Genomic DNA, 13,870 nt, shown 5'->3' on the forward strand with positions numbered 1-13,870 from the left:
ATATATATATATATACATATTATACTACTGATTGATTTAGTTTATCTCTGAGCATATTCAGCATTGACGGTTTTCTAAGATTTCAGACTTAACGGTACTAAATGGGATAATGATGGAAAATATTTAATACATTTGGACATAACATCTGCCACAAATATTTTTTAAAAAATCTTTCCTGCGAAACATTGTTAAACGATAACCAAGCAAATGTTTAGATTCTCTGGTTATTGAACTGCCAGCTTTTCTTTATTTTCACAAGTAAATGGAATGGTAAGAGACACGATCTTTATGTTTGCTTGTGTTTTAGGTTTCAAAACTAAAAATAAATATAAATACCATATGTCTCACATATTGTTTAACGAATAGATGGACACACCTTATGATATTCCAAACAATGCTGCCAAAATTATGGATTCAAATTGGCAATTTTTCATAAATATATTCAACACAAGTAGATAGTTTTAACATACATATATGCAGTTAATAAACAAATTTTACTTGATATTTTTCAAAGAATTTTATTTTCATTTTCATGTTTTGTTTTGCAGTTTTTTTTTTGTATTCTATATATTAGGGTAGTTGGATAGGGACAGGGGCAATATACCATAGAAGTAGAATAATTCTCACATGAAACATTTATGTTATATATAATATATTATAATAATCATTTGAATTACACAAAAAATAAAATAGAAAAGCAGGGCGCAACGCACAAAAATAATTGTTATAAGTATATATTGTTTTTCTTTTTCTACCAAAAATGACAATTGTTTGCAACTAGAGGAAATTTCAAATAATTTCTAATATATAAAGTTTTTAAAATTACTTTGATTTGGAATCTGAATGTGAAACTAAAATTTATCTAAATTGCCATTGGATTTGCTTGGCTTTGTTGGGTTTCTTTTTACAATTGTCCCAATTTCTTTAGAGCTCTACAACATATATATAATATATATGTACGTATGTATATATAAATATTGAAAATCAAAGATAATGCGAAATAAAGAAATTTTTTTTTTTTTTTTTAATAAAATTAATGGAAGATTTGATACGCTTGAAAAATTATAGCAAATTATTTATATGTTTATGTATGCTTTTCTGTAAATATATAAATGAAAGTTCTCTTCTGTTTCCAGCATTGCGACATGCTCATTCAGATTAACCCATCATTTCCCCAGGCGATTGGAACGCATGGAGGCCATGCGACGCATGCGTGCCCGATTCTGAGAGTAGCTATTAGCCCAGCGCTGCTCTTCGTAGGCCCCGCTTGAGGCTGATGGTAACTTGTATTTGCAGTTGCCTACGTGCTAACTTAAAAGATCTTTGATTTCCTTGTGCATGTGACATAGGAAATCCACATAGCTAGCTGAACCATCTGTACCGCGATCCTCAATAAGGAAATGCCGGAAAACGCTCTCCAGTTTGTCATTCTGCCGAACACAGGTGATCTGCGAAGAAACAATTAAATTAGTTTAAATCAAAAAGAACTTCATCCCCAGAATAACACTTACTCTCATGTAGCGCGTACGCTCATCCATAATCTTGTTCAGTATATCGTTGATACGACGAGCCAATGGCGTATCTGCCGTAATGGCGAATCGTTCAGCATTCACCTGCTGTGTACTCTGAACTCCAAATAATGGCTGAACAAAGTTTGGCGATAGAGATTGACCCAGCCAGATAAACAAATGCACACCATTCTCAAGTATGTATGCGCCATCTTCAGTAATTTTCTCATGGGAACATCTTACTGGTGTTGGTAGCTCTGTCTCCTCTGGTTCTACGGTATGTATAGGAATGAATCTTGGATAGAAATAGTTGACTGACATATTCAGGTCCATGGATAGAACAAATTGTATGACATAAGAGCGATCATCTAGGGTCATGTCTGAACCGCCTGAAATGGCATCATTCTTGAGAAGACACGAAGCGTACAGTGGCAACAATTTGAGGCATTCTGGCAGTATAAGCTGACCAGCCGATGTCGGAGATGTGCAGTGTTTGCGATAGCAGGCCAAAATCTGTGCCGAACGATGTATCAAATTATCCTTAACCTGTTTCGGTGAATGCTCCATGAGCTTAAAGCAGGCCTGTTTGGCAAAGAAGAGCATCATGGCATCCAGATCGCAACTCTTGAACACATCCGCTATAATGGTCGTTACACGTAATGCTAGATTCAGAACCCGCAGACGTCGCTGACCACTGCATGAGGTATAGAGCAAAGCCACTTGGATATAGACATTCTCCTCTGGCGGTAGTTTATCATCGTGTTTGATCTCAATGCTCACCGACTTAGTGGCATCTGTTGTAAGAAAGTGAAAGAGAAAATTATGTAAAGAACTTTCTGTATAATGCATAATATGTATAACTTACCAATACTAGCCAAATCCACGTCTGTGGTGTTGGACATATAAAAGTGTCCAAAGAATTCTGTTGGCCTAATGCCTGCGGAGGTTCTTACTCTCATTACCGCATCGAAAGCAATGGGACGCGATACGTTCTTAATAATGTCCTCAATCAGACGTTTGCCATCAAGCTCCGCTTGGAAATAAGTATACTTGTAGACCTCACCGCCAGTTAGACGCGACACCTGGCCAATTGTTGCAATATCGATGTAAGCATTATTAAACAAAAACAAATCCACAGAGCAACCCTGTTGGACGCACTCCTGGCCAAGTTGATTGTAGACAGTTGTCTGGGGTGTTAGGACAGTCTTTTCTTTATCTGTACCCAGCAATTTACGATCGTCGCGATTCTTTAGTTTGCCAGGAGCCTCTGCAATGGGCAATGTAGAATTAAAGACCAGCAGTTTGCCCGATGCATTTGATGCTTTCAAGGCCTCCAGGCCAGCCTGTATGGCTGGATAGAGAATCGTTTCCGTTTCCTTGGTGTCAACAAACATTCGCGGTATTTCCTCCATCAGTGAATCAATGACAGCTGCCGATTCTTCAGGATGACAGAGGAAACCATCCAGCAGAGGCATAAACATTTCCTGAACATCGCCCACAACCATCATTTGCGGTTGGGCCAAACTGCTCTTAATATTATAGAAATGGACGGTGCTATTATAGGTAATGAAACCGACGCGAACTTTTGATTTATCTTGACCCTGATCAATGGGCAGATTCTTGAGTATGTTCTTAATTTGCGAGCAAAGCAAATGCACCAGACCAGACTTGACCGTGTTATAAGATACATCGATGACAAAAATAAAGGCGGGCACTTCGGGTGGCGAATTATTCTAAACACAAACAGATTTTTGATTAAACTTCAATGCTCAGACGATTTTGAAATCATTTACTCACCCGACAATAGTCTTTTGTAGCCAAAAATTCATATGTTCCCAAGAGTAGTTCAGGTCGTTCATGCTTATCCACTCTTTGGCCAGTATGATCCAAATGCTGATAGTAATCAGGATGCACCTCGGTAGTCACTTTACACATGAGACACTGGAATCTTCTACCCGCATCCACAAATTGCATATTAGGTGACATATAGGCCTTGCATCGATTACAACGTATTGGTCCCATGTCACCAAAATTAACAATTGGTGGCTCCAATTCCCCATCATTTACACGGGCATATGGTGAAATGTTCAGAGTCAGTGGAAGAGCTGTGGTCTTTAATAGATCCCCTGTATTGGGTATGCAATAGAGCGAGGAACGTAGAAAACGTGGCGATGAGTTGCCCTGATCGTGAACTACGAATTTTGTGGTGACCAATGGCGGCAGAAGGCCAGGCTGATTTGTCACAAAAGGACCACCGGCCAAACGTTGATTCTCAATCATCACTTGTATGGGATTTGGCATTTGATCGGGATCGAGGCGACGTTGCTGCTGCTGTTGATACATGCCTCCAGGCATTGGAGGTTGCTGTAAAATGTTGAAAAAGAAATATTGAAAGAAATGATTAGGCCTTGGCAAACAACACCCAACTTACATTAAAACCAGGACGGCCTTGCTGCCCCGGATAGCCACCAGGTTGTGCCTGTGGTGGAAATCCTCCAGGCTGTTGTCCTGGCTGTGGTGGATAACCGGGTTGTGGCGGATAGCCCGGCGCTTGGGGCTGTTGGCCTGGCTGAGGTGGATATCCTGGCGCCGGTGGCTGACCCGGCTGTGGCGGGTAACCCGGTTGAGGAGCTCCAAATTGTGGTGGCACAGCCGGCTGTTGTCCTGGCAACGGCGGCGGTGCCCCAGTATAAGCAGCTGGAGCCTGACCAGGATAGGTTCCTGGAAAACCAGGTTGTTGATTAGCTCCAAAAGGAGCTCCTGGCTGAGGTTGTGGTGGCAGCCCAGGTTGCGTAAAGGTGGGCGGCGGAGCTGCTCCGGGTGGTAGTTGAGGTTGGCCCGGTCTAGAGTTAGGCACACCGAATGCCGGAGGAGGCAACTGGGCTCCTGTGACACTTGGTGGTGCTGCTGAAGATGTTGGTGGCGCAAACGATGGTGGTGGTCCTGCTCCTGGAATTGGTGGTTGATTTACAGCTGCTCCTGGTCCTGATGGCACGGACGATTTCGCAGGAGGCATGTGCGGTAAACCCGCCAAATTGGCGCTATTCACACTCATTTGATTAACGCCACTGGGCACACTTTGAGGTGTCAGAGTGCGTGTAGGTGGCTGCTGGACAGCTGCTGACGATGTGGGTGGAAATGGGGCACCAATTGTTTGTCCATTTGCATAACCTCCAGATGTTGGTGGTAGTCCTGGCTGTGCTCCAACTGGAGGAGCAGCAGCAGTTGGTGGTGCCCCCGCAAATGCATTATTATTGTTAAAAGCCGTCGGCGGCAATGGCGCTCCTTGGCTAGTGGGTGGTAAACCACCTGGTGGAAATACTCCTGGTTGCTGTGCGGGCTTCAATGGATGACCCCCTACTCCTCCTCCTCCACCCACATTCAAGCCGCTCATTGACGTGGCCAGCTACAAGACGAAACGAGAGACAGTGAAAGAGAGACGACAAATCAATTTTAATTACTTATTCTTATCTACTGAACGAATGGCGCTCAGCATCCAACATTAAACATGGGGTAAATATTCGAACTGACCTATTTAGTTCTTTCTTGATTTGTGAATGAATGTTGAAAGGCTTATCAGTTATGGGTGATCAAAGGGATTCATAGGGATTTTGGCGGTTAACAAATTGATAACACAACACTATCTATTATCAGCTGCTGGCGCTTTAAGTATCTCAATTTTTTCTGACGACAGAAAATCTTATTAGAAGAAAATATCTTTACCTGCTGTTGATAGTTGCCATTGAGGTAAGTTTGCTGAGGAATTGGAGCCGACGATGTGGCCGGTGGTGGTGCTCCATACTGTTGCGGCTGTTGTTGTTGTTGAGGTGGCCAACCCGTTGCTGGCCCCGGCCCTCCTGCACCCAGAGGCGGCGGTGGAGCTGCTGCATATTGCTGTTGTTGTGATGACGGCGGCAACTGCTGCTGCTGTTGTTGTTGGTATTGGGTAGGCGGAGGCCCATAAACGTTCGGATTCATTATTATTGTATGCGCTCCTTGCAACAAAAAAAGAAAAGCTTAAACAACTTTCACACTAAACACAACAACAACAATAACACCATACACGACGACAAGGCAAAACCGTTTTTCCCAGCTTCAGCTCAAAGTTCCACACACAACTCGGTGAAGAATTTCACTATTTTTCGGCCTTCTATGGGCTTAATTTCACTAAACTGAATATCTCGATGACCGCTGGCGAACGTATTAATTAAACTTTTCCTTGCTAAAGGCACAAGAAATGCAGTTTAAAACTAAAATAAAGCCCAACAAACCCCAAGCAAAAACGAACTTCCACGTCAGTTCCCTAATTCGATTTTTCTTTTAGTTTTCGTTTTGCTTAGCGATTTGACAGTTTGCCACGTAAAGTTTATCGTTATCGCTTTGCGCTGCCTAGCGTTTAGCAACACTGCACCGCGTTAGCCGATTGCAAAACCAGCTGTGTAGGTGTCAATGGCGGGATTTTAAAAAGAATGTAAAAGAACCAAATCGGTGTATGGAGTGTTTTGATTATTTAAAAAAATTAGTATATTAAAAGAAAATACCCCCTCTAAATATTGTTTGCATCAAGGGTTCGGATAATCCTGCAAAGCTTCTTGACGGTTGCTTTGCATCTACTGTGCAAGTATCATCAGAATATACGACCGTTGGACGCAATCCTTTGTTAAAACGCAGGCCTGTAAATCGTTCGATTTCTTCGACTTGCGCTAAACTACTGCTCAGATTGTCGCATAATTTATTGCTATTCTCAATCATAAAACATTCCATATAGGGAGCGCAACCTTCCACTTGTGACTCTATGATCAGTACTTTAAAATAATGCGATGGCACTGGGTAAGGTCTCCAATCGAGGACCTCATATTCCATAGACCATTCGTGATCTCGACACGACGGTGTATAAACAGGGCCCGTATAAGCATAGACAGAGCCATATTGTTCTGTCAATGTAGACACATATTGCTCTAGTTCACGCCAGATTTTTCGCTTGAAAGCCTTACAGATTCTAGTTGAAGCAGAACTCAAAACATACACATCATTGAATCGTAGATGGAGTGACTCGTCGCCATCATCGTCTGTGCTTAATTTTTTATAATTTCCTCGCAAATGTTCACACACCCAATTCGGCCTGTTCAAGGCAAAGTTTTGCGAAACAATGTAGTCCTTGTGGACGCATAGATTCTCTGAGCTGGGAAGCCCATATTTGATAAGATCCAGAAGGTCAATGGTGTTTGGAGTTTCATTCTTTAGCATAAACATAGCACTAAACAAATCAAAGAGGGGTGATACCAAACACTCGCGGATCCTGTCTGACAGGCTATGCGGTTGCTGCCACAAACGAGTCTCATGATCAGTCGGAAATGTGGAAAACTGTGAGTATTATGAATATTAACTAGAAAAACACTCTTCAGATATATCGCTTACCATTGGATAAAGCTTATGTCGAAAATGATAGATATGCGGATCCCTTTTAATGGCACTAAATAAATGCCTGATAGATGCCTCTTGCTGGAAATAGGCTCCACATACGAAACCTGTCAGTCCTGCTAGAGCATATAAGGCACAATTTTGGGCTCGAGATTCATTGAATGACATATTTTACTTTTAATTTAGTTATCTATTTGGGATTTTCTCTTGTGCATATGGTAGGTAATACAAAATATTTCAAATTTTCTTACAAATTGTCACTATGTTTTTCTGAAACGATACGGCTGACCTACTGAAATGTCAACCGAAATCTCGAAAAACTTGCGATTCGCTTGGATAATTACTACCAAAAATCGCGCTTCTTCTCAGGCCATCGAAGAATTTCAATCCTGCATAATGTTCAATCTCTCGGATATCACAAAGAAAGGATCGTAGTGGCAGATTATCAGGTATTGTGACATTTGGTAGCACATAACCCTCCATATAGGGTTTCCCTAATGGCGATTTTGATTCGACCATAATGACTTTAAAAAGTGAGTGGGAACAGCCACTAAATTAGGTCCAATCATCTCATACTCCACACTCAATTTGCCATCATATCTCTGCTTGGGCTTATACAATGGCCCTGTGCAGACATAAACCGATCCGTATCGTAGTGTTAAGTCTCGAACATAAATTTCCAAATTATTCCACGCTCCGCTATTGAAACCTTTGCCTATTTGTGGAGCTATATTGGTCAGATAGAACGTCTCATTGCAATGAGTTTGATGGCTATGATGATTTCCAGCTGCTGCCAAGTGACCACGATTAAATCCAGATCGTCGATAATCCGCCAGACTTGAACGGAAATTGGATGGTACACTCATATCTGGTTGAAAACTGGCATGTGCCCGACCCACATGTGTCATCGTGGATAGATCTTTCCTTTGCAAATGCTCGCAGACCCAATGAGCCACACGATTACGACGATCGTAGGAGAGAACAAAGTCACTATAAAGTCGAATGTCATCTAGTCCGGGAAATCCGTATTTCATAATTCTACCCAAGCGATGATTAGCATTCTCTTCATCATCGGGGGTTTCGAAGAAGGTAAACTAAGGGAATCTTTGCATTTCAGTAGAGTTCAGTAAAATAATAACTATCTTACCACTTCGTAGATTTTTGATCTTATATAGTAGGCATACGGATTTTGTTGTATTAGTTGTTGTAATCTTTGGGTTGCATGCTCATGTTGGTAGTATATTCCGGCTGCAAATGAAAATCCAGCTGTGCCCAGGCCGAGGAGAAGGCCCAATCCCAGGAGATGCCAACGAAAGCTCATAATAGCCAGCTGGTTTTCTTATCCAGAATTCTACATAGTTTCTAAATTATAGTAAATGTTGTATTTCCGGTTTACTAAAACCAAAAAAAATAAAATAAAAAGGGAGTACAATTTGAATTAAGTCAAATACATAAAGTAAACAAGTTGTCGATCCGAATTTGGGATACCATGCACCAAGTGAAACAACAATATATATGTGGAAACTTCAGCCTTTCCCGGACGAGCCTCCAAGATGTGGAAACTTTTGCCTTTACCTGGATGAGTCCCCAAGAGTCCCGCGATCCTACATATATATATATTTCAAATTAAAGCTCCCTCTTCCAAGATGAGCACGACGTAAAGGGTTTACTCTTCTCCTTGGGTTCTGGTAATAAAAAACTTATATAGAAATATTTTGGCCATTTTCTATCTGATTTTTTAAAAAATTTGATGGGACTAAGAGAAATCTCTTACTGTTATAACTAAAAACACCTTTTTCATGGGGAAACACGTTTTTATTTCGTTTTATAAACATTTTACACAATTTATGTAGAAAGGCTGAGTCCACTGGACCAGAATAAAATATACACTTCACACCACTTTGCTTTTATGTATGTATCTTAGCTTATCATTTTTATTTAATTATTAACAAAAGAAAAAGAAACCATCTTATTGAACACTTTTAATTTCACGAGACCAACACAACCTCTCCGTCCAGCAACTCAAGCTCTTCTCCCTCCCTCTCCGATTCACCATCTATCGATATCTATCCTACTAATATCGTTATCGGCATTCCGATAACATTAGAGGTTCTCACGCAATCCTACATTCGGCCATTCTACAGGCTCATTCGTCCCGAATGATGGATTCCACATCTTCATGTACTCCGCTACGGTATTGGTCCTATTTGGGCCCTCACCATCCCCAATCTTCTCCACTGAGTATCTACCATGTCTCAACTTCCTAACAATTTTATACGGCCCTAGATAATTCTTCTTAAGCTTCAGCCCTGCTCCAAACTGGGTACGCTTTATAGCAACCATATCGCCCACTTCGTATTCTGTTTCGGACTTTCTAAACTTGTTATATGACTTACGATTTTCTTCCTGTATTTTTGCTATATTATCTTTTGCTAATCTACGAATTTCATCTTTCTCCCGTTGCAACTCTATAAGTAATTCTTCCTCTAACTGGGACTTTAACTCTTGATCATATGTCGTTCTCATTTCAATACCAGTCAAAATTTTAAAAGGCGAGATCTTAGTACTCCGTGGTGGCGAAGAGTTGATGAACTGTTGTACCCTGCCAACGTTTTTATACCAGGACTTGGGTTCCTCTGCACATAACTTGGTCAATAGCGTTGAAACAGTCCTATTAAGACGCTCGACTTGCCCATTTCCACGGGGTACTCCTGTAGCAATAAGTAAATGCTGAATCTTTTGCGAGGTACAGTATTCTTTAAACATGTTGGAAGTGAAAGCAGTTCCTCTGTCAGTTATAAAACGTTTCGGGTTCCCGAATACTTCCGATTGTCTCTGCAGACGATCAACAACTTCTTCAGATCCTGTGCTCTTAGTGGGATATAGCCAGACGAACTTGGAGAAAGCATCTACTATGACCAAAACATGGTTATACTGCTTTTTTGTCGATTCCATGGGGCCTATGTGATCTAGGTGAAACGTTGTCAATGGCTCATCACCTTTGTCGATGACATTTAAAAATCCTTCCTTCCTTCCATGCTTCTGTTCGCTCACAATGCACTCCACACACGATTTGATAACCACCTCAACTTTGCTGGCAACGTTTGGTATATAATAATCTTTTTCTAGGAGATCTATGGTCTTCTTAATTCCAAAATGCCCCTGGCGGTGCGCCATAGTTATGATTTCTCTCTCCATTGCCGACGGTATAACTATAAGTTCTTTAATCGGGTCTTTGTGTAAAATATCATACTGCAAATAAAAGTCGTCATATGTCCCGTTTTCCAATACCTTTCTAACCGCATTAATCCATTCATCCAAAAGCTGAGCCTGTTGTATCTTGTGTCTCAGAGAATTTTCGAGCAATAAGCAATGAATTCTGCTTAACGCATCCACGTGTTTCATTTTAGTTCCAGGTCGATGTTCGATCTCGAAGTCGAAATCTTGTAGAAATATCGCCCATCGAGCCACTCTTAAAGGCACTTCTTTTTTTTTAATCGTCATTGCGAATGCATTACAATCTGTAACGATTTTTATCTTCTTCCCAAGCACGTAAACCCTCCACTTTGACAAAGCCTGAATTATGGCGAGTACTTCCAACTCATATGAGTGATACTTCTCCTCTGCTGGTGTAGTCTTACGACTCATGTACTCCACAGGATGGAAATTCTGGTCTTCAGAATCAAATTGTAGTAACATAGCGCCATAACCATACATACTAGCGTCACAGTGAACTTCGGTTATACCCATCGGATCAAACAAACGTAATACTGGCGGATTTGACAAACCTACTTTTAACTGCCTAACGGATGCAAGTGCTTCTTCATTCATCATGAATGGTACATCTTTTTCATCATATTCGTCAACGGCCTAGCGATTGTTGCAAAGTCTTTCACGAATCGGCGAAAATACGAAGTAAGACCTAAGAACCTTTGTAAACCCTTTTTGTCTCTTGGGATTGGGTAACTTTCCACAGCCATAGTCTTTTCTCTGGACGGTTTAATAGTCGAATTTTCAATTATGTATCCTAGAAAATTGACTCGCCTTTGTAAAAATTGACATTTTTCCCATTTAATTTTCAGTCCTGAAGTCTCGGCTAGATTTAATACTCTTTTCAGCTTATTTAATCCATCTTCCTCATCATCTGATGGTATGATAATGTCATCCATGTACAAAATAACAATCCCTTCATCGATAAGTGGCCTTAAGACTGCAAATATGTATCTCATGAATACAGCTGGCGAATTGGTTATCCCAAATGGCACGAAATTAAACTCGAACTGGCCGTTTTGAGTAACAAACGATGTAAACTTCCGTGAGCTTTCGTCTACGGGAACGTGAAAGAATCCATTGCATAAATCGAGGGTTGTAAACACCTTTCCTCTCTGCAGTTTATGCAAAACGTCGTCAATTAATGCTGTCGGAAAATTGTCTTTTATTATTTTCTGATTCAGCTTCCTGTAATCACAGCATAATCTTTTCTTGCCATCTTTTTTTTGAAACTAGCACCACAGGAGATGAATACTCGGAAAAGCTTTGACGAACGATTCCAGCCTCCATCCATTCCTTTATCTGCTGATTCACTATCACTTGATCCTGATATGGTAAACGTCTTGGCCTTTGAGAAATTGGAATATCATCTGTTACCACAATCTTCATTTCCACTGGCGATATAGTAGGCTTTACCGGTTTATATGACTTCAACATTTCTAATATATCTGATTTTATACCTTCGTCTAAATGGTTGAGATCAATTTCCAGTGCAGCGTCTTCATCCAAGGTCATTGTCATAATTCTCTCAAACGTTGTCTGCAATTCAGAAATGTTTGTCTTAGTTTGCACTTCTCGGCTTATTGGCTTTGGTATTTCGTCTTCTTTGTGGAACACGATTCGTTTTCTTCCAATAGTAACATTCAAGTTCTCCAGAACATCATTTCCGATCACTCCTTTATACAATGTGTCTTTATCTCGAACAACATGAAAGTCTATTTCTACAGCGTTGCCATCTAACTCTGTTTTGATCTTGAAAAATCCCAGTGTACGAATCTTTTTCCCTCCTACGCCAATTACCTCCTTGCATTCACGGTTTAAGTTAACCGGGTTTATTTCCTTATAAGTGCTCTCGCTAATGGTGGAAAGATCACTGCCCGAATCAAACAGAGCAGATAATACTCTATTGCCTATTGGAACGTCCTTAAAAGAACGATTAAACTTAAGTGTCATTTGTTGATAATTTGTATTATCCTTCTTAGTTTCTTTTGTGTTCCTTGCCTCACACTGATTAGCTTTGTGGCCCATCTGATTACATTTAAAACATTTGAAATCGTCTTTACAATTCTTAGCGACGTGATTCTTTCCTCCACATTTAAAGCATTTGAAATCCTCCAAAGTATTCCTCGATTGCAGCTTCTCAAATCGTGGTTTTGTTTTAGACTCTTGGTTGGAAGCATATTTCTCGTACATCGTTAGTTTCTCTCGTAATTCCTTCAAATCTCTCGCTTGGTAAAGAACGCTTTTATTCATTTTAGAGTCAGGGATACCCTCAATGATGTATTCGACAATGCTTTCCTCATCTAAGCTGCCTCTTTTGGCTATACTCTTCATTAGATAAAAGTACTCAACCAGACTCTCGTTGTATTTCTTCTTTCTACTCTCTAATTGCTTGTGAACTTCTTTTGCCGACAATTTAACAGTAAACTCATCCTGTAGCGCGCTCTTAAGTCCACCCCAACTTGTTAGACCCTCTTGACTATTTACGAACAACTTAGCCGCTCCTGTCAACAGCTGTCTACCATAGATAAATTTCTGAAGATCATTCCATTGTACTGTTACAGCAGTACCCTCAAAGTCTGAAAGCCATTCTAATACATCCTTTTTGTTGCTCCCATCAAACTCTGTCAACGAATCACGAATATCTTTTAAGGTGAACGCCATTGTCACTTCTCTCTCAACTTCTTCAACTTCGCCTTGAATACTGGTATTAGCTTCTGAATATAAGGATTGCTCGTTCGTGTCTAAATCAAAATATGAAATTAATCTCTCTCTTAATTCAGGTTTGTTGCCTTTTACACTTAAATTCAGCTCTTTTAACTTTTCTTTTAACCCTGCGACGGTCAGTTCGGTGATCTCGTTATACAACATGTGTAAAAATATTGATTACAAAATAATTTAAATTAGTGTTTAAATTAGATGTTAGTTTATATGATTACAAATATTCTAATTCCTCTTTGTTGAATTTTTCTTTCTTACTTATTTTCCAAAACTCGTAGTTCGTCTTTTCTTATTTCTCTTTCTCTAATTCGAAAATTTTAAATCTTATTTTCCAAAATTTTAAATCTTATTTTCCAAAATTTTAAATCTTATTTTCCAAAATTTTAAATCTTTCTTTTCTTATTTTCAAAATTTTAAATCCTCTTTTCTTATTTTAAAAATTGTAATTCATTGTTCTCTTATTTCACAACTTTTAGATCATCTTTTCTTTTTCCAAAATTTTAAATCTTCTTTTCTTATTTTTAAAAATTGTAATTCATTGTTCTCTTATTTCACAACTTTTAAATCTTCTTTTCTTATTTTTAAAAATTGTAATTCATTGTTCTCTTATTTCAAAACTTTTAACTATTGTTAGTATTAAAATAAATGTACTTGCGATGTAGCCCTGGTTATTTTACGTCTATGTTGTCCGTTTCTCGTGATCTTCTTTACGCAGTTGTCTTCTTACGCGTAGTTTTCCTTACGCAGTTGTCTTCTTACGTGTTGTTTTCCTTACGCAGTTGTCTTCTTACGTGTTGTCTTCTTTACGTCTTAGCTTCTTCTCACTCACACACACACAATGTTGGATGGATGATGCCTTCTGACTGTGCATGTAGTGGTGAATCGGGTCGTCTCGTCTTGATCTGGTACTCCTCGTATTAGCAGCCACTCTCCGAGTCCGATCTCTGCTC

At 39.8% G+C, this 13,870-nt stretch overlaps 3 protein-coding genes across 3 annotated transcripts; all 3 read right to left on the reverse strand.

Annotated features, from left to right (window-relative positions):
- Window positions 1–492: 492 nt before the first annotated feature.
- Sec24CD (Secretory 24CD) lies at window positions 493–5,836 on the reverse strand. Its single transcript, XM_068295784.1, has 6 exons — window positions 5,232–5,836; window positions 3,940–4,914; window positions 3,306–3,872; window positions 2,374–3,241; window positions 1,512–2,302; window positions 493–1,448 (listed from the first exon to the last, which is right to left on the reverse strand). The coding sequence occupies exons 1-6, from the start codon at window positions 5,484–5,486 to the stop codon at window positions 1,308–1,310; spliced, it is 3,597 nt and encodes a 1,198-aa protein (XP_068151885.1). The 5' UTR covers window positions 5,487–5,836; the 3' UTR covers window positions 493–1,307.
- A 157-nt stretch (window positions 5,837–5,993) lies between these two features.
- Window positions 5,994–7,295, reverse strand: Tengl3 (Testis EndoG-Like 3). Its single transcript, XM_068295790.1, has 3 exons — window positions 7,181–7,295; window positions 6,927–7,119; window positions 5,994–6,872 (listed from the first exon to the last, which is right to left on the reverse strand). The coding sequence occupies exons 2-3, from the start codon at window positions 7,095–7,097 to the stop codon at window positions 6,036–6,038; spliced, it is 1,008 nt and encodes a 335-aa protein (XP_068151891.1). The 5' UTR covers window positions 7,098–7,119; window positions 7,181–7,295; the 3' UTR covers window positions 5,994–6,035.
- On the reverse strand, window positions 7,099–8,370 carry Tengl2 (Testis EndoG-Like 2). Its single transcript, XM_068295791.1, is given in 3 exon segments — window positions 7,099–7,462; window positions 7,465–8,023; window positions 8,077–8,370. Coding segments are annotated over 3 exon segments (966 nt in total). The 5' UTR covers window positions 8,251–8,370; the 3' UTR covers window positions 7,099–7,229.
- Between the last annotated feature and the right edge of the window lie 5,500 nt (window positions 8,371–13,870).

The sequence above is a fragment of the Drosophila tropicalis genome, unplaced genomic scaffold, assembly GCF_018151085.1.
Source record: "Drosophila tropicalis isolate 14030-0801.00 unplaced genomic scaffold, ASM1815108v1 contig_845, whole genome shotgun sequence".
NCBI lineage: Eukaryota > Metazoa > Arthropoda > Insecta > Diptera > Drosophilidae > Drosophila > Drosophila tropicalis.

Coding starts and splice junctions, on each gene's coding strand:
- Tengl3 (XM_068295790.1), bottom strand. CDS start 7,097: ATGTCATTCAATGAATCTCGAGCCCAAAATTGTGCCTTATATGCTCTA. Junction 6,873..6,926: donor GACATAAGCTTTATCCAATG/GTAAGCGATATA, acceptor TAATACTCACAG/TTTTCCACATTTCCGACTGA.
- Sec24CD (XM_068295784.1), bottom strand. CDS start 5,486: ATGAATCCGAACGTTTATGGGCCTCCGCCTACCCAATACCAACAACAA. Junction 3,242..3,305: donor CTACAAAAGACTATTGTCGG/GTGAGTAAATGA, acceptor GTTTGTGTTTAG/AATAATTCGCCACCCGAAGT. Junction 1,449..1,511: donor AGCGTACGCGCTACATGAGA/GTAAGTGTTATT, acceptor GTTTCTTCGCAG/ATCACCTGTGTTCGGCAGAA.